The 25,139-nt window shown below is 37.3% G+C and overlaps 2 protein-coding genes across 4 annotated transcripts in view; one reads left to right on the forward strand and one right to left on the reverse strand.

Moving 5' to 3' along the window:
• The window catches only part of klf8 (Kruppel like factor 8), a 65,041-nt gene extending 51,801 nt beyond the window's left edge, over positions 1-13,240 (reverse strand). Inside the window, exon 1 of one of the 3 annotated variants that reach the window (XM_067423541.1) lies at positions 12,397-13,240. In XM_067423541.1, the coding sequence (XP_067279642.1) occupies positions 12,397-12,681 (285 nt within the window). In that variant the 5' untranslated portion in view covers positions 12,682-13,240. Of the gene's footprint in view, positions 1-2,326; positions 2,803-12,396 lie in introns of those variants that run through there. The other 2 variants (XM_067423542.1, XM_067423543.1) reach the window with 2 other exon arrangements.
• Positions 13,241-14,339: 1,099 nt separating this feature from the next.
• On the forward strand, positions 14,340-24,450 carry rbm41 (RNA binding motif protein 41). Its single transcript, XM_067423540.1, has 7 exons — positions 14,340-14,451; positions 15,108-15,224; positions 16,511-16,712; positions 16,820-17,024; positions 20,927-21,405; positions 21,562-21,709; positions 23,487-24,450. The coding sequence occupies exons 1-7, from the start codon at positions 14,444-14,446 to the stop codon at positions 23,672-23,674; spliced, it is 1,347 nt and encodes a 448-aa protein (XP_067279641.1). The 5' UTR covers positions 14,340-14,443; the 3' UTR covers positions 23,675-24,450.
• Positions 24,451-25,139: the final 689 nt, after the last annotated feature.

Raw genomic sequence — 25,139 nt, forward strand, 5'->3', positions numbered from 1 at the left:
TACATGCAATGTTCATCCTCTCCTTAAAACACTGCAGTCGCCCTGTCCCATGTGCAGAAAAACACACCCAAAGCATGATGCTACAACCCCCATGCTTCACAGTAGGGATGGCGTTCTTGGGATGGTACTCATTATTCTTCTTCCTCCAAACACATTTAGTGGAATTATGACCAAAAAGTTCTATATTGGTCTCATCTGACCACATGACTTTCTCCCATGTCTCCTCTGGATCATCGAAATGGTCATTGGCAAACTTAAGACGAGCCTGGACATGTGCTGGTTTAAGCAGGGAAACCTTCCGTGCCATGCATGATTTCAAACCATGAAGTCTTAGTGTATTACCAACAGTAACCTTGGAAACGGTGGTCCCAGCTCTTTTTAGGTCATTGACCAGCTCCTCCCATGTAGTTCTGGGATTTCTCACCTTTCTTAGGATCATTAAGACCCCACGAGGTGAGATCTTGCATGGAGCCCCAGTCCAAGGGAGATTGACAGTCATGTTTAGCTTCTTCCATTTTCTAATGATTGCTCCAACAGTGGACCTTTTTTCACCAAGCTGCTTGAGTATTTCCACGTAGCCCTTTCCAGCCTTGTGGAGGTGTACAATTTTGTCTCTAGTGTCTTTGGACTGCTCTTTGGTCTTGGCCATGTTAATAGTTGGATTCTTACTGATTTAATGGGGTGGACAGGTGTCTTTATGCAGCTAATGACCTCAAACAGGTGCATCTAATTTAGAATAATAAATGGAGTGGAGGTGGACATTTTAAAGCCAGATTAACAGGTCTTTGAGGGTCAGAATTCTATCTAATAGACAGGTGTTCAAATACTTATTTGCAGCTGTATCATACAAATAAATAGTTTTAAAAAATCATATATCGTGATTTATGGATTTTTTTTATAGATTATGTCTCTCACAGTGCATATGCACCTATGATGACAATTTCAGACCACTCCATTATTTCCAAGTGGGAGAACTTGCAAAATAGCAGTGTTCAAATACTTATTTTCCTCACTTTATATATATTAGTACTGTCAAATCAATTAATCGCGTTTAATCACATCCAAAATAAAAGTTTGTTACATAATGTGTGTACTGTGTATAGTTATTATTTATATATAAATACACTAACCTGCATTTATATATACATTTTATATTTGTATATATTTAAATGTTATATTTATAACATTTATTTATAATATAAATTATTTATAATTTATAATTATAAATTATTATAATTATTTATAATATAATTATATACAGTATATACATGCAAATATTTCTAAAAATATATACATGTATGGGTGTGTATTCCTGTATATAGCCTACATAATTATACAGAATATAAACACATTATGTATACGCAATCTTTTATTTTGAAAACAATTAATATCTATATATTATTCATATTATTTATTATTAATAATAATATTATTTATATATTTTTTTCACATCTCTTTAGAATTTTTGCATTGCATTCTCCTGTGAAATAGTTGATATTTCTAAATATTAACCATCATCCAGGCCATCACATGTAAATGGCCATTCCTTTGATAAACTGTTTTCCAAAATAACCTCTTTGCTGTGTGCTGATCATCCTGTTAGGTTATTATTTTGTGATAGTGACGAGCAGCTCTAGATATTACTCTTAAAGTTCCAGTGCATACTTTGGTGCAACAAAAACAAATAAAACAGTTAGAAAACCACACGACAAATGTGACCCCCTCCTTGTCATGGGATGTTCATTGCAGTTTTCAGTAACCTACAGACAGTCCTAATTGAGTACAACAACAAACTTATAAGGCAATTTATTGATATTGAGCCTTTTAATAAATGAGAGCGATAGAAGACAATAGAATTAGAGAGCAGCAACAACAATTTTTTTTCATCCCATGCAAATTCAAGGCTGCTGTCTCTTTAAGAAATCAGCTAAGATGGTGTCTCTCCAGCCAGCAGCACTCGGCGCGCTTCCTTCCTGCCTTCACAGCTTTAAAACAGCACTGCAGATAAAGCGACGACGCTGACGGATGTGCCACACTGACTTTGTCACAAGTTGCACAAGTATTTCAAATGCACCAGCATTATCTCTACGAGGCTTTTGGATAACGGGCTCGCTCAGAGGCGCATGCACAGGAGTAAAGTAATCACCCAGCAGCTCAGATATTAAAGGCTCATTACGGTTAACGGTAAACAAACCGAAACCGGGTAACTGCTCATAGATGAGGAACTCAGGCGGTGTCCTGCAGAATGGAAATAAGACAGCGACTGCCTTTAAAAACTACCGGCTACGTTGCAAATGAGTCGATAGCGAACGATAAACGGACTTACTTTTTTGTTCCGAGTCTCCGTGTGCATCTCGGTATCTAAGCGGCGGCGAAGGGGTGGAGTGGAGGGGGGGTCGGTAGGATCGGGCGGGGTGATATTTGAATTACAGTGATCTCGATGTCAGTTTTTCCACCTCAGTATTAGAGGATATGGGTGCTCTCGTTGCCTCGGCGGATCACAGAAATCATATCCCCGGCGTCGAGAAATAAACCCTCTTTCCGTCGCCCCGCTCGTCTTTCAGTGTGTGTTTGTTGCCGTGTTTCAGGGTTGGGCTCGAGCTGTGAGTCTCTCCTCCGCCTCTCCCTGCTGCTGACCCCACCCTGCGTCCCCACCCCTTCACTGTGTCAATCACAGCCGCGGTGTGTGTGTGTGCGCGCGCGCAACCCGAAACAGCAGCGGCGCTCGACGCGCCACCGCGATAATAGGACTTCAAAATCATCATCACACAGAACCCGTGTCACCTCACCTAATGACGTCAAGTTGAACCGGATGTTCGGAGCTGCTCAACTATTGTGGTCTTTTTGCATGATCTACAGATGATGCTTGAATACTTTCTCATATGTGCATTTATTTCTGTGTGGAACGGTACTTGGCTATATTGGAGACCAAATGGCCACTTAAAGGTGCAGTGTGTAGTATTTATAAGGATATATTGACAAAAATCCAATAATATACATAGCCTAACTATGTTTTTAGTGGAGTATAATTACCTAATGTAAGCTACCTTTATGGCTTTATTTCCTTAGAATGAGCCTTTCCTTCATGCACCGCAGGTCCACTTACAGTGAAGTCGGCATTTCGGAAGCCATGATTTTACAGTAGCCTAAACTGACAAACTGCTTTTAGAGTGCTAGCTACTCTCTGGCGATAACATTTTTGTCCTATAGTGTCGGCCCCAAGCGGCAACCTCCCCCAGTTTCTCTTGAAGCCAATACGAAAGTGACTTAAAACTGTAATTCAGAGACAGGCTCCAGAAATGAGCAAAAAATCTCACTGAGCCCCATGTTAAAATGCCCAATTTTACAGCAGTAAAAAAAAAAAAACATGTTTACAGCCTGGTACAAATTTTGCTTTTGGTCTATACAGCTAATTTTGCCCTTTATGACAACTGTGGGTGTGTGGGGGTATTTTTAATAATGGGCCTTTCACACAGAATGCGCTAAGAAATCCATTAATTTCAATGGCTTGCATTGTGCGAGGACGGTTTGTTGCTGCGTCAACCAAAGCGCACGCGCAGCGGAGCACACCATTTATGAGCTTGCGCATGCACCATGGTCAAAGTTAAAAATATTTCAAATTTTGTCGCTGCACTCTGACGATTACCCACACCCTTTTGAAACGGAGCTCTTTTACGAACCTGAATTCCTTATCCCCAAATTGTTCCCCTGGACCTGAGGGTTTCATGCACCCACAGCCTCTTCTTCCTTGCTACTCTCTTTCTTCTTTATATTCTTCTTCTTACTAGCAGGGCTAGTGCATTCGCTTAGCACAGGACAGATACGTTTTGCTGCTGACCGAATGGTGGAACAGGAATCAAATAACTAATCACTAAGCCTTAAAGTTTTGCATAATTAAGGGCATTGCCACTTTGAGTGACAAGTGAATTGTTGTTTGTCTGCTAGTCATTACATCACCTCAGCTCCACCTACGTCCCACCTCTTGCCTATTCAGTTAACTGGGTGTGACGCGTGATGATGTATTGACAAGATGGCAATGGCCAGCTCGGCCCTACTTTAAGCTTCAAAACTGCTCTTCAGAATCCTATGGGTGACGTCACGGACACTGTCCGTATTTTTTTACAGGTCGGCCCCCATAACTTCTCTATGTGCTTTGAAAGGGAGGGGTGAACGTTAGATGATTGCAATTCACAACTATGCCACTAGATGCCGCTGAAATTCACGCTTCACCTTTAAGTATAGGCAAAGCAAATTCAGACAAAAACATTTAGGACCCCTAAATGAAGTTTAAAATAGTCAAGTTTTGTCTTGAGGGAGAATTTTGTCCTCTTTAAAATTCAATTTAGTTTTGTTTTTCTAAAATGTGAATGTTTAGTGGTAGGATTAGGACTTTAAATATAACTAGCTGAATTATAAAAAATTCAATAGGGTGCAGCAGGTATATGATTATGTCACTTTGTAGGTTAATCATCAGTTTGCATTATGCTGGTTCCCTCAACAAAAACCCAATAGGATTTTTCTATAGGCTTTTGGATTGTTGCAACAAGAACAACAAAAATATGTGACTAACAAAAGTTTATGATACTTACACGTAAATGTACTGTACACCATATATGAACACAACTTTTATTCTTTTGAAGCCTAAATGCAATTACCAGAAGTAAAAAGCTAAAGGTAGGCTACAAACGAACTGTCCCACGACTTTAATGTCACCGTCACTGAACAACTCTTTCAATTTTTATCTAAAATCATTTTCTCTAAAGGTTTTACTTAGAACAGTTTTGAAAATATTTAATAGATAATATATGATTTACATGTTCAGCTGATGACGTTAAATGTCTCGAAAGCCTCTATAGTCCCTTTAGCCACTTATAAGCAACAGCCTTTTTTAAGACTGGTGAAGTAATCACATAGCAGCAGGTATTATATAATAAATATATATTTAAAAAAAATCATGAATATATATTATATATATATATATATATATATATATATATATATATATATATATATATATATATATATATAATTAATGTTATTATATATATTTATATAATATATTTTAATATTATATATTATACATTTTATATATAATAATTGTAATATATAATACCAATGTATTGAGCTTGTGTTCAACATTATATATATATATTATATAATTAATGTTATATATATAATAATTATTATATATATAATAACATTAATTATATAATGTTGTTATATATATATATATATATATATATATATATATATATATATATATATAATGTTATAATATATAATTAACAGCTGATTTATCGAATCTAAGCAGCAAAATATATATTTTTTTGTAAATTAATGCATATATAATATATATATAACACTCACTGAATTTGGTATTATTTCATTCTGCATCTGCTCAATTAATTTAAAACCAAATAAATATTTTTCGTATAAGATCTCTCTTTTTTCACTTTAAATGAAAATATTATTTATTTACTATGTATATTAAATTATTATTAAATATTATTTCTGTTTATTTTTGAAAATGCAACCTTTTAATACTTTATTCTTACATAATTTAAATGGTTTCCATGCAAAAGGATCACTGTGGAGTCCTTAACATAAAAAATATTTCCTGATAAATGTTTTTCTCCTTGTGATTGACTGTTAATGCGTATAATTATTATTAATAAGCAGGGCTAACATATTTCTCAACTACATTTCCCATAATCCTTTCACCCTACAAATACGGAAGTCTCCTTTCAACGGGAAACATGAAGCCGTGAGGGACAAATCTGTTCTAAGAGACCGTTCAAATATTTTTTTTAATAAATTACTTGCAAGCTGTAGGGTTGGTGTTAGGTCAGATATTGTCAGCAGCAGTTTGTGAGCGGTTCTCAAAATAGCACGGGGGGTTGCGCTATTTTAATGACAAATTTCGAGAGTTAATTATTTTAACAAATCAGTGTAGCCTAATATCGCATGCGGATTTCCTCCGCTCTCACGCACATAACTATATGCTCTCAAATATACAGTGCTGTTTTATGAACTACTTCTCCTCTCGATCATGTTGCGTGTGCAACTCCTCTCGAGTCTCCACTTGCACAAGTAGAAAACTAAATGCTGTCAAAAGCTATCAACCAATCAAAATAGACCTCCAAGGCTTTTTTATTTTTTTATTGTCGAAAATATCAAGATTTACGAAAAAAACATGGCAGCATTAAAACCGTTTCTTCAAAATAGGATAGAGAAAAGATATAGGCTAGCCTGTTGCTATTAACCTTATTTGGGAAGTGTTATTTTTGTGCTTTAGGACCTTTCAAGATTTTTAAAGATTTCATATAGGCTATATTTTAAATTAATTTATAAAAAATAAAAAAAAAGTACTTTGGGATTTTATTTAAATTGGGATATGATTTCACAATTCTACATTTGTGAATGAAGAATTTAGCTAGACATGATTGTTTCAAATACAAAGCTCATCATCTTTGTTTTGCGATATCAATCCAAATGTTATGCCATCGAAAGAGTTTGAAGGAGTAAAGACATCTTTTGCTTATCCCATTTATATCAATATCACACCAAAATGTCTGAATCACATTACATCATTACATGAGAAAAACACATTGGCCGTAGTTTCAACATTATTATCACAGAATGTACAAACATTATCATCTATACCAAAGCAAAGATTCAGTAATTTTTTAGAGGGGTAAATATTATTCATTACTTTGAAGTGTGTTTCTTTCACTTTAGGAGGTATAGAGAGCGTTCAATAAATTTTTCTTATCTTAGAATCTTTCTAAAAAAATTGTAGAATTGCCAATTGTGGTTGAATCGTAATAATATTCCAAATGCTTATTGTTAGAAGGAAAAAACCTTGGGGTAGTGCTTTATGTAATTTTCTGATTTTGAGGGTTTAAAATTATGTTTGATGCAAAATTGTTCATAATTAAAAAACGTCTGTTGGTATCCATTAAGTTGGTCATGGACCGTATGTTTTCCCCATACCATTCCTCAAAGAACAGAGATTGGTTGTGGTTGCAAAATATACCTGTTCCAGAGTATGAATATTCCAGAGTATAGATGAATATTCCAGAGTATAGATGTATGGGGTGAGAAGTATGTTTTACATTTTCTAATACAAGAGTATTTGTTTTTGAAACTCTTAAGTCCGCTCTAAGAGGAAATTCTAATCCTCTAATGTTTTTGAATAAGGTCTTTGGAATACAATACTAGAAGGTGTTGCTGTGTTTGATCCAAGATTATAACCAATTTAATTTTAAGGTTCAATAAACCCAGTCAAAATCAATCTTTAGTTTAGGTTGATTTGGATGATAGATTTAATCAATTTGTTTGAGATGTCAATGGAATAGGCTAGGTAAATACACCTCGATAAACATTCCATCTTAACCAAGGCTGACCAATGAAAATGCTACACAATATCTTATTAGCTAAGAGTGACCGGAACCTGGAATTATTCATCAATCAAAGATGGATGTTTATTTCTGTACAATTCAATTGTATCCTAAAAACTGCTCGGAATGGGATGTTTGGATGATGGCAATAATGGAACAATGGCAATAATGATTGTTTTTTATGTAGGCCAATGTAGCCTACACATAATGGGATTATATCATAACACAATAAATGCTCTGCTAGAATCACAGTTTGAACATTTATTGGGAGTGTTTTTTCATCCAGTGCTTGTTTTCAGGTCTGATTTTATTTGTTTTTTTTTCCCTTCTTCTTTCATGAAAACCCACTTCATAGAGATGCTTGGATCAGCTCTAACGTCATCTGACTCTGCTGTTAAAAATAAATCATCCACACCCGACCATCACATTACAATTATTTAAATTCTCAGTGTTAAAGCCATGGTGCTCTAGAATTTTTTTAGCTGTATTATTTATTTATTATTTATTATTATTATTATGCTGGTTAAAAGTCTTTTCACATCCTGATAGCAATCACTAAGTTAAATGGCCTAAATGTATTTATGTATACGTACGTGTCTGTGTGTGTGTGTGTGTGTGTGTGTGTGTGTGTGTGTGTGTGTGTGTGTGTGTGTGTGTGTGTGTGTGTGTGTGTGTGTGTGTGTGTGTGTGTGTGTGTGTGTGTGTGTGTGTGTGTGTGTGTGTGTGTGTGTGTGTGTGTGATCAAATAAAATAAAACACTTTTTTAAAGAAAAAATGTAAAAGCATGTTTACACTGTCTTTTGTTGATTACACTTCTAGAAAACATTTGACTGGACAGACAATCTGATGAGAAGTAGAAGTGCAGCGTGATGTCATCGCATTGATCCATATTGACGAGAGTGAGGACCTATATCTTATGCAAAGGGTGTCATTATTTTGGAGCACACTTATGCATAACCTTAAGGCTAATATATTCATACTAAAAGCCAAAAAAACTTATATTTTGTTTTCTTTCCTCACTAAACTTTAATGACATCCCATTCTAATCTGTAGCGTTTAATATTGAATTGGCCCACCTTTTGCAACTGTAACAGCTTCAACTCTTCTGGGAAGGCTTTCCACAAAGTTTAGGAGTGTGTTTGAAAATTTTTGACCATTCTCTAGAAGTGCATTTGTGAGGCCAGGCAATGATGTTGGACGAGAAAGCCTGGTTCGCAGTCTCCACTCTTATTTATCCCAAGGGTGTTCTATCAGGTTGAGGTCAGGACTCTGTGTAGGCCAGTCAAGCTCCTCCACATCAAACTTGCTCAACGCAGGTACTACATTTAAATTCACTGAGCTCCTGAGAGCGACATATGTCGAAATAAATACCAATTAATTTATGAATATGTCGAAATGTCCAGCTTGGTCAGTATTTGATTAATGTCCGTTATGTCTAACATAACTATTCGGGAAACAGTTGCATATATCAGTATAATGGATCCGTCAGTTCGGTCTTAAAGTGACAGCAGCCTAATATTCCTGTGGCCATCTGTGTCATTAAAGGTGCACTATGCAACTTTCTGTCCACTGGAGGGCGCCTATTCAAAACAATTGCGTAGTTTGATGACGCAAAGTGTGAGTGCAGCATCTTGGGAGATGTGGTCTTCACATCACAGCCGGTGGAAAATAGGACTCGGGCAGAAATCACGTTCATGCATGCGGTTATTAACGTTACTGTAGTGTAAAGCAGAGCAGGACCGAGTGTTGTGGACCTGAGCACAGCTGCTGGAGCGATTGTTAAACAAATACCTGCCTCGCGAATACCGGGACTTTTATTATGACGGGACGGGACACAGTCGCCGGGCGCTTGCACTGATCCGCTCTTCGGGTTATGATTTTGAGGTAATGGAGCTCTGTTTATTATATTAGATACATTAAGTGTGTTTAAAATGATTTTATGACGTTACTCCGTGCGTTCACTTGTTCACACTGCTAAGAGTAAAGCGCTCCTGCCAAATAAAAGCCGAAACCGAGGGTAACGCAGATATGACGCAATTGAGAGGTGAATCCCTCAATCGCAATGCTGACACGTCCCGGTACTTATTTAAAATAGCAATTTTCTCACAATTTACAAATAGTTGGAAACATCTGGGATATTGTAGGTACTCAACTGAACAAAATATACAACACCGGCCTAGTGGTTTTTGGATATTTTACTGCAAAAATACTACATAGTGCACCTTTAATGTCAATCCAACATGAAAAGACAAAGAGAGTATCACTCATTGCCCTTCAGTAGATTTAGTAGGAATAATCTATATTTAATTTATACAGTGAAGACTATTCAGTGTAGTTTTGCATATGGTTACTTTCTATTGATATAGATTGTACTGTTCTTTTTCATTTTTTTTTTTTTTTTATTTCACAGGAATGCTATTTGTTAAACTCTAATCTGCTCCTCTAAGAGAGGGAATGGAATATGTTCCACATAATTGCCACAAATACATCGCAGCTAATTTATTTGTCGAATATTGTTTCACACATTGGCTGCGCCTGGGCTGACCAATATGTTTAAATGTGAAAATTTATTTTTGGGAAATGTGATGATTATGTGATATATATGTATTTCTGGGAAATATACTTATATACTAATAAGTTTAAAGGAAAACCTGGTGATGAAATAATCTTTAATTATAATAAAAGTTTTTACAAAAACTAAATGGGTTTATGGTAACAAACATTATGCATTATCTGAATTCCATCCGAATCCCCTTCTGTCAAAAAGCAGTTTATAAAAATGCATGACTTCCCTGTTATTTAAGTAATAGCCCTAACACTTAATATATTTTATTTGTATGATGCTTTTTACAATCTATGTTTTTTAAAGCAGCATTTGCATTATATTGAAATAAAAGACAAACTCATTCTGCCGCGATATGAAATATAAACAACAAAAATAGTTTGTTTAAACTAAAAGGGAGTAACATGAAAATGATATATAAAATGATATTCTATTATAGCGTTAAAGTAGGCTAATGTTCAATGGGGTGGGTACTTTAGTAGGTCTCCTCAATTTTTAAAGCAGAATAAAATGTTTTAAATAAAAAATTAAAATATAACAACAAAGGGGATACAAAAAAGGGCCATCACTAAAACATTTTTTTATAGTGTCTCAAAAACCTGTAATTGTGTGTTTTTCTTCAGTTGAATATATGACTTAAAAATGTTTTTTATTATTGATTAAAGCAACAATGTGTAGTTTTTCGCCGTTACATGAAATGACACAAAGATTGAGCACGGAATCTTGAGTTCACCTCACAGCCGCTGAAAAAGAATCAGACGTGACTCAGGCAGAAATCATGTTCATGAGATTATTAATGTTACTGTAGTAGCAGGGCAAAGTGTTATGGGAGCTGAACATGGTCGCTGGAGCGAGACGAGCGCAACCCACGGCTCGACAGCAGTGGAGCTTTTATTATGCTATGAGACACTTGTTGCACCCTACAGTAAGTTAGATTGATTGGCTTAGAATATCATATTAATAAATAGCTTGTGTTGCTAAATGGATTGCGATTCTTTTTAAAACATATTGTTTGACAGAGAAAATGCTCTATTACTGTTACTAAAAATAGAGCTGCATCTGATTATGCTATGTTAGCCACTTGACAAAATAGTGTTTTTCTCTGAGACATCGTGGAAAATCAAGAAAATTAGATTCAAACATTAAGAATAGTCTGACATGGGTTGAGCTATATAACAATAATTAGTTGTCTAGAAATGTATCCAGACAGTTGTTCGATTGTGTAATAAAACATAATTTAAAGCTACACTGTGTGACATTTTCCCCATAGCCGTGAGAAGGTATATGACCATCCAGTGAATATTAGTTTCAGTTCCTCTCAATTCCGAATTTCTCTTCAACTCCTACGGTGGCCAATTTAGTCCAAGATTAACATGGCAATCCTCCTCTTCACATTCGACACGGTGCCATTGAATGTTAAAACGCGAAAGGCAAAGCTTGAATTTACGGGTATGTCTCTCTTTGGCTAATGTCCTTTCAAGATGGAGGGCCAACATGGCGACCGGCATTCGAACCCCTCACCCGTATGTATTTTCAATGGCATATTATAAAAAGTGAAAGAAGTAGATAAATTAATGAGCACATATATTTTTGAAAGAACTAAGTGTTTTTAGCTAAGAATTTACTAAAATAGTTACACAGTGTAGCTTTAAAGCATCTTTGATGTTTTCATGGTATGAAGGCAGGCGACACATAATAATTAATAATAATGTGTTACATTCATATAGCGCTTTTCTATAGGCACTCAAAGCGCTTTACATAGAAGGGGGAATCTCCTCAACCACCACCAATGTGCAGCATCCACCTGGATGATGTGACGGCAGCCATATTGCGCCAGAACGCTCACCACACACCAGCTGATTGGTGGAGAGGAAACTGATGAAGCCAATCATTATATGGGGATTATTAGGAGGCCATGATGGACAGGGGCCAATGGGCAAATCTGGCCAGGATGCTGGGCTTACACCCCTACTCTTTATCGAAGGACATCCTGGGATTTTTAACGACCACAGAGAGTCGGGACCTCGGTTTAACGTCTCATCCGAAAGATTGTTCGTCACATGTCCTAGTTAAAATTGCTTGTTTCTCTGGATTTAAACATTCTTGTAAACATCTGGTATAATGTAAGCATAATGTCAACAAAATGTATAATATATATTTTAATCCAAAAACGTACATACTGTTCCTTTAAGGGATTCTCCGTTTGTTTTAACTACATTCCCCATAATCCTGTTCACCCACACGCTTCATTTCCTATTTATAAAGGAAGTTCTGGTACAATAGGAAACATGAAGCGATAAGGAGCAAAGAACATTACAAGGTGTTTTATCGTTAGTGTAGCCTACGTAACTTCACAGGTTCTGTTTGCTTTTTACATCTGTTATCAACTGCAAACCTCTTAACATGTAAAAAGAGTAAAGAAATATCGCTTACGGGTTCCGTGTTTGGTGTCGGGTCAAATATAGTCGGCACTCTCCCTTCCTTCAATAAGAGTTTACTTGCAAAGCCTGCGTTAAATTGGGACAGGTTCATAAAAGAGTCGGAACTGAAATGCGCTGAACAGATCGTTAATGTAGGACTGTAACGATCAGGAATGTCGGTAAAGAGAAACTTCAGCCATTCGTTTCTGGTGTCGGGATCCTTTGGAAAGCTGTGCAGAGACGCGGGCTCGATCCTACAGCCGGGAATGGCACAACGCTTGATGGATTTACCCCACATCTAAATACAGACGCAAATAACACCGGGTTCTTTTGCTGTTGTTTAGAAACTATATTAATCTTCTTGCGGTTTTACCATTGGCGGGCCATAAATGTGGGCGATCATATGTAAATTTGCTCGTGGCTGTGACGTCAATACCATGAAGGATTCTGAGGGGCCAGTTGCATAACACAGCACATATGCACAGACATGCCGGCAGTGTAGGATTAGCTCACTTTAAAAGGAAAATTATCCCATGATCACCCTCAAGTCGTCCAGCTGTATATATTTTTTTCTTCTTTCTGATGAACACAATTTGAATTATATTAATAAATAGCTTGTCTCTTCCACAATTTATAATAACAGTGATGGGGCCCATGAGTCGAGTTTAAGTGCATCCATCCATTATAAACATACTCCACACAGCTCCAGTGAGTTAATAAAATTCTTTCTGATGCTAACTGATGGAGTTTTGTAAGAAACATGTCCATAGTTAAAATTTTAAATATCAGACCACCTTCTGTATTTAACGGAAAAAAGGGACTGCACGACACGTTTTGTGAGTGTTTTGAGCTGCGAGATGCATTATACTTTCTTCGTAAGTTGAAAAGGGAAGGCGGTCTCCGCCAGACTGCCTTCCCTTTTCAACTTACGCAGAAAGTATAATAAGCTAGATATTTTACTTCATAAAGTTGTTTAAGCCCCCTGGAGCCATGTGAAGTTTTGTTTATGGGGCATGATGCTCTTTTTTGAGCTTCAAACTTAATAGACCCATCACTGGCATTATAAAGCTTGGAAGTGTCAGTATATTACTATAACTTTGATTGTGTTCATCAGAAAGAATAAAAGTCATATACATTTGGGATGGCTTGAGGGTGAGTAAAGCATGGTCTAATTTTCATTTAAAGTAAATACTCCTTTAAGATCTATGACCCACTAGCAGTTTCTCAAGTCTTTTCAGTATCAAATTAGACCAATCTACGTTTTTATGTAACTGACACAAAAAAGTGTAACAGTCTTAATAAAAAAAAAAAAAAAAGATGACTAACTTGAAATGGGTTGTGCAACCTTGCAGCCCCTGTTATTGCAGCTAAAACTGCATGTTCTCTAATAAAAATTATGTTTGCAAACCATATTTCATATTGGTGTATATTTATTGGAACTATTAATTGGAGAAATGTTTAGCGGAAATATATAATTTCATGTAATATGGAAATGTCATTTTATTTTTATTTTTATTTTATATTGCACCCTTTCCCCCCCTGGTAATCACTATCCAGGTTTAACCAACAATGATGTAAACTGTTCATTTTGTTTATTGCAACCAGAAACTTTATATTTTCTGGCATTGTCAGTACAAACACACAGTACAATAGGCCTACACAAAACCTATTTATAATATTTGGTTTATACATTTCAAATTCATTACACTCTGGGTAGAGATGCTGGGATGTTTCTTCAACCCATGTTTGGGTCACCCGTGTGTTTGTTTGTGTGTGTGTGTATCAATTAATAATAGCCTATAGATTGCAGCAGATTCCATACATTTGAAGAAAAGGGGCATTTTACTGAAATTGGTTTAAGACAGTGCCAGATGGCGCTGATATAATTGAAGTTAATACCACATCACTGTATTGTATCCCATTAGGTCTTTACGGAGATGTGTGTAAGCATTGAGATTTGGATGACTAGTCCTTTGATTCAAACTACATTTCCCATGATCCTTTCAATCGCCGTTTCCTGTTGAAACAGGAAGCAAGTTTGGTTCTGGTGTAGCCTAAACATGAAGCGGTAAGCTAAAGGATATGTTTTATACTTAAAAGTGTAATTTGGGTCTGAGACTACGTGAAGGTTGGCCGCATTATGATAAATATATGTGGACTTATTGCTACATAGCCATATTAAATATGAGCAGAGGTCTCTTGTGACCAATCCACATCACTGATACATTTTTGAAGGTTTATGATGAGAACTCGTTTATTGTTGTATGGTTGTGTACGTTACCTGGCGTTTTCTACGGAAATAAATAATGCAACTAAACTGTGTGTGTGTTTTGAATAAAAATGTTTTAAAGAAATTGCGACCAGTTACAGCAAATGAAACAAACGCGTTTCACTTTTTAAACCTCTTAATTTTTAACATTAATCTTTAAAATGTAAAAAAAATACATTTACATTGTTATTGTCAGCTTTCTACCTGATTTAAATACATCATTTAAAATTACTTAAATAAAAGAAAAACTAACAAATTGTACAAATATATTCTTAATATACATCATAGTGTTATCATTCACTGTCTTTGTTTTACGCTGGTTAAAAACAAAACAAAAAGTAATCTATCTATCCACAACAACAAAAAAACAAGATGAATATGTGGTGAAGAGAGTTGGAAAGTAATTGTATTTGTGGTGTAAAACAATTGACAGAAATGTGTTTTGTGATTTTCAGGGTTACACGTCATGCCTGTGATGACGTGCCCATCCCTGAAGAACAGGAGACAGAGGGCCAGAGACAACTACACAATCTGCTGCTACGGCAACTGGATACAGATGTAAACTTTGACCGGTCAGTTTGTGTGGCTCTATAATTTACATCAAGATCATCTTAACACATGAACACAACTTTTATTAATTTTGAAAATACAAATCGTACTAAAAAAGTAAACATCACGGTCACCAACATTAAGCTGCATTCAAATCAAAAATCCATTGGGCTCTATTTTAACAAGCTGAGCACATGGCACAGGGGCAATTAGAGCGTGTCTGAATCAACTTTTGCTAGTTTAATGACAGAAAAAAACAAAAGGGTTGTACCTAGCCTCTTAAAGGTGCACTATGTAGTATTTTTCCAGTAAAATATCCAAAAACCACTAGGCCAGTGTTATATATTTTGTTCAGTTGAGTACCTACAATATCCCAGATGTTTCCAACTATTTGTAAATTGTGAGAAAATTGCTATTTTAACTAAGGATAGGGACGTTTCAGCATTGCATTTGAGGGAGTCGCCTGTCAATTGCGTCATATCTGCGCTACCCTGGGTTTCGGCTTTTATTTGGCAGGAGCGCTTTACTCTTAGCAGTGTGAACAAGTGAACGCACGGAGTAACGTCATAACATCGTTTTAAACACACTTAAATGTATCTAATATGATAAACAGAGCAGCGTTACCTCAAAATCATAACCGGAAGAGCGGATCAGTGCAGGCGCCCGGCAACTGTGTCCCGTCCCGTCATAATAAAAGTCCCGGTATTCGCGAGGCGGATATTTGTTTAACAATCGCTCCAGCAGCTGTGATCAGGTCCATAACACTCGGTCCTGCTCTGCTTTAGACTACAGTAACGTTAATAACCGCATGCATGAACGTGATTTCTGCCCGAGTACTATTTTCCACCAGCTGTGATGAGAAGACCACATCTCCCAAGATGCTGCGCTCCCACTTTGCGTCATTAAACTACGCATTTGTTTTGAATAGGTGCCCTCCAGTGGACGGAAAGTTCCATAGTGCACCTTTAATGAGTCATGGGTGTGCACGGTTGCACCCTGGCAGATTTGCACAAGCGTTGTTCACCCACCTATAGGCACATATTGCTAATGCGCCCTTTAAATGACACAAAAATACTGCACATTTGACTTTAGACCAGGTTTTTGTTGCCTCAAAATACCAACACGCCAACAATGCACCTGAACACACCTCATTTTCAGACCAGCTCGCCGATGGGCAACTAGATGCCTAGTGTTGCATTGCACTGGGTGTATGATGGGGCCCATTGACTTTAGGAAGATGGAACCGGAAGTGCAAAAATGCAAAAAAAACTCAAAATATTTATATCATTAATGTATTTATATGTTATAGGTGTGTGGCTAAGAAGAAATGCTTCGCTCCTGCAGCCGTATACAAGCCTTTTGGGGAACAGGCAGCAGGTGTGAGGAGTCTGTCCCAGTTTCAGGCCTTGCAGGACGGGGATCAAGAACTGGCTGCTCTAAGAGACTTGGGCCTTACAGATGCTGAAATAGAGCTGTGGAGATGCAGGGACCAGCTGGAGAACTCTTGGAAGGTCTGTTTTCAGTTTTAACATAATGTGCTCTAAATGAAATGATTTTGAAGAGTACGGAAAATGAGAAATTACGCAATGCAATGTCACCCAATTCACAATTTTTTCAGGACAGAGGGGTTTGTGTGGCACCAGAGGCAAAAAATGAGCGACTGCAGGCCATCCGGGATAAAATGGTGGCACATGCGGAGCTGCTGTCCCGACCTCAGCGTTTCTCGAGCAGTCGGCCTCTTTCCCGTAGGGAGATGGAAATTGAAAAGGCTCTTTTTCATGGCAGTGACCGCTGCAGCTTCCTTACTGCCCTTTACCATCGAGGTTAGAGAATATTATAAAACTTAGTAGTAGGGCTGTGCGATATTGAAAAAAAAAATGCGATATGCAATAACTTGTTAAATAATGCGATATTCGATATGCGATACGATATTGCTATTAGTGTGTAAAATCTATTTAAATTATATTTAAAAAAATTATTTAAAAACTGAGAATGATACTATTTATGTGTTTCACATTCTTTCTGGGAAAAGAAAGCATTGATATAACTTCTGAAAGTGACCAGCAGTGTTTTTGCAAAAATGAATGTCACAAATCTAACTATCATTTTAACATCAATGCACACAACCAAAAAATGTAATGCCAAGATTTAAATACCCAAAACTCTTTTCTTGACTTGGTAATATATAGTAACAATGCCTTGCGAAAGTATTCGGCCCCCTTGAACTTTGCGACCTTTTGCCACATTTCAGGCTTCAAACATAATGATATGAAACTGTTTTTTTTTTTTTGTGAATAATCAACAACAAATGGGACACAATCATGAAGTGGAATGAAATGTATTGGATATTTCAAACTTTTTTAAAGCTACACTGTGTAACTTTTTTAGTTTATTCTTAGCTAAAAACACTTAGTTCTTTCAAAAATATATGTGCTCATTAATGTATATTTACTTCTTTCAAGTAATAAAGTATTCTCGTAAGTTTATAATATGCCATTGAAAATAAATACGAGTGAGGGGTTCGAATGCCGGTCGCCATGTTGCCCCTCCATCTTGAAAGTACATTAGCCAAAGAGGGACATACCCGTAAATTCAAGCTTTGCCTTTCGCGTTTTAACACTCGATGGCATAGTGTCGAATGTGAAGAGGGGGATTGCCATGTTAATCTTGGACTAAATCGGCCACCGTAGGAGTTGAAACGAAATCAGAATTGAGAGGAACAGAAACTAATGTTCACTGGATGGTCATATAACTTTTCAACGCTAGATGGGGGGAAATATCACACAGTGTAGCTTTAACAAATCAAAAACTGAAAAATTGGCTGTGCAAAATTATTAAGTTAATTATTAAGCCCCCTTAAGTTAATACTTTGTAGTGCCACCTTTTGCTGCGATTACAGCTGTAAGTCGCTTGGGGTATGTCTCTATCAGTTTTGCACATCGAGAGACTGAAATGTTTGCCCATTCCTCCTTGCAGAAGAGCTCGAGCTCAGTGAGGTTGGATGGAGAGCGTTTGTGAACAGCAGTTTTCAGTTCTTTTCACAGATTCTCGATTGGATTCAGGTCTGGACTTTGACTTGGCCATTCTTACACCTGGATATGTTTATTTTTGAACCATTCCATTGTAGATTTTGCTTTATGTTTTGGATCATTGTCTTGTTGGAAGACAAATCTCCTTCCCAGTCTCAGGTCTTTTGCAGACTCCATCAGGTTTTTTTCCAGAATGGTCCTGTATTTGGCTCCATCCATCTTCCCATCAATTTTAACCATCTAGGGAAGATGGTTAAAATTGATGGTTAAAAAGGAGTCCCTGCTGAAGAAAAGCAGGCCCAAACCATGATGCTGCCACCACCATGTTTGACAGTGGGGATGGTGTTCAGGGTGATGAGCTGTATTGCTTTTACGCCAAACATAACGTTTTGCATTGTTGTCACAAAGTTCAATTTTGGTTTCATCTGACCAGAGCACCTTCTTCCACATGTTTGGTGTGTCTCCCAGGTGGCTTGTGGCAAACTTTAAACAACACTTTTTATGGATATCTTTAAGAAATGGCTTTCTTCTTGCCACTCTTCCAGAAAGGCCAGATTTGTGCAGTATATGACTGATTGTTGTCCTATGGACAGAGTCTCCCACCTCAGCTGTAGATCTCTGCAGTTCATCCAGAGTGATCATGGGCCTCTTGGCTGCATCTCTGATCAGTCTTCTCCTTGTATGAGCTGAAAGTTTAGAGGGACGGCCAGGTCTTTTAGGTTCTGCAGTGGTCTGATACTCCTTCCATTTCAATATTATCGCTTGCACAGTGCTCCTTGGGATGTTTAAAGCTTGGAAAATCTTTTTGTATCCAAATTCGGCTTTAAACTTCTCCACAACAGTATCTCCGACCTGCCTGGTGTATTCCTTGTTCTTCATAATGCTCTCTGCACTTTAAACGGACCTCTGAGACTATCACAGTGCAGGTGCATTTACACGGAGACTTGATTACACACAGGTGGATTCTATTTATCATCATTAGTCATTTAGGTCAAGATTGGATCATTCAGAGATCCTCACTGAACTTCTGGAGAGAGTTTGCTGCACTGAAAGTAAAGCCTAGTTCACACTGCCCGATTTTTGCCCCGATTTTGAGTCGCCGACAGGTTTTGTGAAATCGCCGACAAATGCCCGAGATCACAGGCAAATCGGTGCTCGTGCACGCGAGTGACAATCACGCAGTATGAATTATCAAAGACGCGATCAGAGAGAATCGCCGACGAGTCGCCGACGCCGGTGAGATATTTGGCATGCTAAATATCTGGACCTGTCGGCGATTCAAACTCCTGCTGTGTGAACAGCGTTCTGACTGAAAATTACACCGACAGCCAATGAGAGAGTGAGATACAGGGCAGCAGGAGGTTCAGGGAGGAGTTATAAAGCAGAATTTCAGTATTTTAATAGATATATTTACAATTCTATCAAACAGAAACAAAGGCCAAACATTTGCACATCCAGCCACAGCCGCAGCACATTAAATAATTATTTATTTACCTCAAACTGTCTTTGCAGAACAAAATCCTGGCTCCCTCTGTCTCTCCAACAATTTCTTCCGCCATAATCTTTTTTCTTTTTCTCCACAAATCAGCGCACATACTATTTGAAGCAAACTTTGTGCAGTTTATCATTTTTAATAACAATTCCAAGTCTCGCGCGAGAACTCCAGTCTGACGCACGTGTGATCTCGCGTTGTTTACTTGTCACATCGCACGTGTGTTTGGGAAACGTAGTTTGCACACCGGAGAGCGAGAGAGTTGTCGGCGATTCTTCCTCTTGTTCAGTCATGCAGTGTGAACTCCTCTGTCGTCAAACCATCGTACAGTGTGAACACAGCAGTGACTGAATGATACCCCAGATAGTCATGCAGTGTGAATAGAGCTGTGACCCGACGAGTTTGAAAATCGTGCAGTCTGAACTAGGCTTAAAGGGGCCTAATAATTTTGCACGGCCAAATTTTTCAGTTTTTGATTTGTTAAAAAAGTTTGAAATATCCAATACATTTCGTTCCACTTCATGATTCTGTCCCACTTGTTGTTGATTCTTCACAAAAAAAATTACAGTTTCATACCACTATGTTTGAAGCCTGAAATGTGGCAAAAGGTCGCAAAGTTCAAGGGGGCCAAATATTTTTGCAAGGCACTGTATATCAACCTAAAACTGAACATATAGAACATCCAGGTAAACAAGAACACCTGAACTAGGGGTGAACGATTATTTTTGTTATTTTAATTTATCTTTGTTATTAAAAACAATAAAAACAGTCTTCACATGAATTACATTTACACTGATGCATAATAATGCTACAAAGTTTATTCAGCCAAGAGCACTGAGTGATTCTTTTCTTTTGTTGTTTGAAAGACAGCGACAGGTTTACTGTATTAGCCTCCTGTCAATTTAAGAGCTAATGCACGGATCCTATTGGCATCCGGCTTCTTTCCCCGACTGATATCCTTCACTTAAAGCATAACAGACTGGGTTTACATGAATACTCATCAAGACAGACGTTTTGACATAACTGTGTGTGTAATCAGTCACAATGTTAAAGTAGCCTATTAAAATCATTCAGAAATTGCATACCATTGCGATATGCATATTGCGATATTTTGATAATGTTGATATATTGAACAGCCCTACTTAGTAGTATCAGTAGGAGATTTTCTGTAAATTTGAATCTTTGCTGTCTTTTCTGTCCACAGAAGAAGAGTCACTGGATAGCCAACAGGGGGCAACATCTGCCATCACAATGGACCATTTGTATAAAGACTTTCTTGAAGGCCAGAGTAAAAAAAAATCTAGTGCTTCAGAGAGTTTTCCTCAACCAAAAATTGACACTAATATCCAATGTAAATCGTCAAGCTCTAAAACTGACCAATCAACTTGCGCAGTCTGTGATTCCAGTCCATCCAAAGACCAACTCATAACCCCAAATTCAAGCACTTTGTCGGACACTGTCATCCAACCACAGTCTCAAGAAAAAAGTGTTAAAACTTTTAAAATGACAGTTAATCAGTCCATTGGCACACTGAGTGCTGCTTTTGTCCAAGATGGGCCCGTTACAGTAAGTGGAAGGATAGAGGATATTTCAGATGAAGAGATCAAGAACAATCGTCAGACAGAAGAGGATGTAAGGAATATTCCCCGATTTAAGAATTACCAGAGAGGAAATCCATCCAACGTAAGTGTGGATAATAGCAACATACCTGCGTCAGAGATGTTACAAAATGTTTATGAAAGAAATAATGAAATAGTTAAAACCCCAGACTTTTGAATGGTAATGTATGCAAAGATGTTACTATACGTCAGAATACATTTATGCCTGTCTCGTGTGTAGGTCCTGTGCGTGAAGAACATGAGTCCACGGGCAACAGTGGCTCAGTTGGTTTCTCTTTTTTCAAGGTTTCAGAAGGATGACAAACAGCCCATTCTGTACCGCTTGCTGACTGGCCGACTCAAGGGCCAGGCTTTCATTACGCTCTCTGGTAAGAGAAAGACTCAATTGTGAAATGTCATTTCCTATAACAAACAAGCATATAGACTTACATGTGTAATATGTAATATTGACAGCTAGTGGTTAAAATGGGTTTTGCAGTCCAAATTCAAAATATTGGAGAAAGTTGTTTGGGGGCACCCAACCCCCAATTAACGTGAAATCGGGAGTCACGCACCCTATAAATCCTTAGTCAGACGTCGTCATACTCAGTTCTAGAGAATTGAGTTCTAGAGAGTCTGATACTGCTCCATTGGGCTGTAATTATGGGGGGTGTTTCAACCAAACCAGGAAAGACCACAATTGGATAGACCTACAACCAATCAGAGCAACGAAGCGACGCATAATGTTAGTTGTCAAACGTCAACAGAACTCAACTGCACTGTTGTTTTGGCCGCGTGTTGAAGTGACCTCAATAATGTGAACTTGCCGACCCTGTCTGCACATGCTGTAATACATAACGTTAGAGTGTGAACGATCTTTGCCGGTGTTGTAAAAAAAAAAGAATTTAAAGATACACTAAGTACTTACCAACACGATCATCATTTCTGAGCGAAATCGTGAAGGTGAATGCATATACGAACAACTCCGTTTAGGATTAGAATAAATTCAACCCAAGCGCCTTTGATGACGTGGATGATTACTTTACTGTTTATCATCTGTCCATCATCGTCTAAAGCCCGCACTGACAATTTCATTGGTCTGAATAGTTTTTGTTCGGGCATAATTACTTCTCTATGGATCAAGTCCAGACCGAACTGCCCGAGCTCAAATGGGGTTGGTGGGGCTGAGTTCAGCTGGCATCCAGGCTAATAAATCCCACCACCTTCCCTGAACAAGAAATTCAGGGGGGGATTTTAGACAGATCCGTGCCCAGGGCACAACCGCGTCATAATCCGTCCCTGCTTATCCTGTAATTTGATCAGATGATTTATTCACATTTCGAAATACCTCGAGTCAGAGCTTTAGATGGATGCCAAGGTTTTTTGGTCGAGTAAAATCTGTGATCTCTGACCAAGTTTGTTTGCTGGCTTCCATGGCTGCAATATGCTTTTTTCCCCCGCTAACTGGCAACTCAGGTTTCAAAATACTATTGGGTAAATTAACAATGGATGGGATGGCACACACCAAAACAACACTAGACATTCCAACATGGAATGCGCATTTCAAATTAGAATAACTGACTGTACTAATGTATTTCAGAGATGTGAACTTAGCATGTGGTATTTTTATTTTCAGTCAAGTCACAAATTAAAAAGGGATAGTCCACCCAAAATTTTTAATTCTCTTATCATTTACTCACCCTCGAGTTGTTCCAAACCTGTATGAATTTATTTTTCCATACTATGGAAATCAATGGAGTCCATCAATGATTGGTTACCCATATTCTTCAAAATATCTTCTTTTGTGTTCAACCGAAGAAAGAAACTCATAACGGTTTGGAACAACTTAAGTAAATTATGACAATTTCCATTTATGGGTGAGCTATTCCTTTAATCCAGAACTTCATATAACACATCTGGGCACATGTTTTATGCTTGTATGTATATGTATGACATATGTATATGGTTTTGAAATAATTTGGAAAAGCCCAACCAGGGACAGGGGTTGAGAATTAGCACTAGCTATAAACTCTATATGCTGTGCATCATTTGCAGTACTTGTATTGTAGCTATGTCTGTATGCATTGTCCCTGCTAAATAAATAAATAAAATAAGTACATAGTACGCTATGCAACATCTGGATTAACTGCCTTCTGTGTTTCACAGATGTCAAAAGTGCCCAAGCAGCTCTAGACTTGTTAAATGGCTACAAGCTGCTTGAAAAGCCACTGGTCATCGAGTTTGGCAGAGAGAGAAGTAAAGCGGCTGATGCACAGACTGATGGATCCTCTGTAGATCCCAACACCTCTCCAATACAAAAAGATGAACAGTCCTGCAACGACAAACCTGCCTAACTATATTTAAATGGCTTTTTCAAATTTTGTAAATAATAAATTGTATATGCTGTTTACTTGGAAATGTCATATTGAAAATCTGTTCCAAAAACAAGTCTCAAAGGATAATTGTAATTCTTCTGTTGACCAACAGATGCCAATCTTACTTGAGTCACCATAAAATCAAAATGAACAGTTCTTCAGCAATCACCAGCAGAAGCAGTGACACAAGATCTGCTGTTGCTATGTGTAGATGTTTTACCTTTGCTTATCTAAAATAAATGCAAGGTCGTGCTCGCAGTCAATGAACCCTGCAAGTAAAGGACTAACCAAAAGAACCAATTACATCTCAGTGTGTTGTTTGCTATGCTGTCTTTCCCACATAGTTACAGATTAAAGTGGAGTTAAAATCAATGCAGTCAAGTTTCAGTTGGAGTGCGTCAAGTGCCCTTTCTGTAAATCACTTGTTTATATGATAACGTCACCTTAGGTAGCATAAACATGTAAAACACAGTCTTCAGTATATCAACGTGTAGTTGCGCAGCACAGTGTCTATAAGAACATATTTGGGTTAATTTGCAGTGTGTTTTTTGCATCTTTCATTTGAAAAACAACAAATAGTTGAGTAGGATACTCCACAGGGGCCACCACCAAATCATGAGCTGTGCCCACCCCAGGGATATGCAAATTTTCATGAAATTTACAAAGATTAAATATTTTCTTAAAGCACTATATTGTTTTCTTCTTTCTTCTTAGTAAAATAGGATCACAATCCAATCACTACCAACAATTGATGTAAAATGTTTACAAGGTGCATTTGGTCACATTGTGGACAATTGAACTCTTACACACATGCCAAAACAAATCAATAATCTGATATGAACAAGAAACACATTTTTCAGAGATCTGAACTTAATATTGTTTGAGAATAGAGCCAATGCGATTTAGAAAAACTGTAATATTTTCATTACAACTGTAATATTACTCTAAACGGACCCCAGTTTGAAAACGTTTACTATTATAGCCTACTTTTCTTTGACTTAGAACTCAGACTACAAAGCATACCAGTCTTCCTTCCACATTTCTACTCTAAAATTATCTCATTCTTTGAGAGAAGAAGAGGAACATAGTGTTTTTGAGCCACTAACCTCTCTGGCCAAGACTAGAGCCAAAGACTAATAAACAACCCAAACGTTATTTACAAAGTGAATATGATCAATTAGTGCTCAAAGTGAGGAAATATAGATTTGTTAATGTTGACAAAGTGAACATTACTGTCATATGAAAATATTAAAACAAGCCGTCATACAAATACAAAAAAAAAAAACTACACATGAAAACATTTTTTTTTTAAGTGCACTTAACAAGATTGACTGACTCAGTGCTTCATGTGAGGCCAGCTGAAAAGTCATTGCCAAATATTAGCTATGCATGTTTATGATCCTATTGATCCATACTGAAAATTACCTAGCTGTTTATTTTGACA

Source organism: Pseudorasbora parva, chromosome 18, assembly GCF_024679245.1.
Source record: "Pseudorasbora parva isolate DD20220531a chromosome 18, ASM2467924v1, whole genome shotgun sequence".
In the NCBI taxonomy this organism is placed as follows: domain Eukaryota; kingdom Metazoa; phylum Chordata; class Actinopteri; order Cypriniformes; family Gobionidae; genus Pseudorasbora; species Pseudorasbora parva.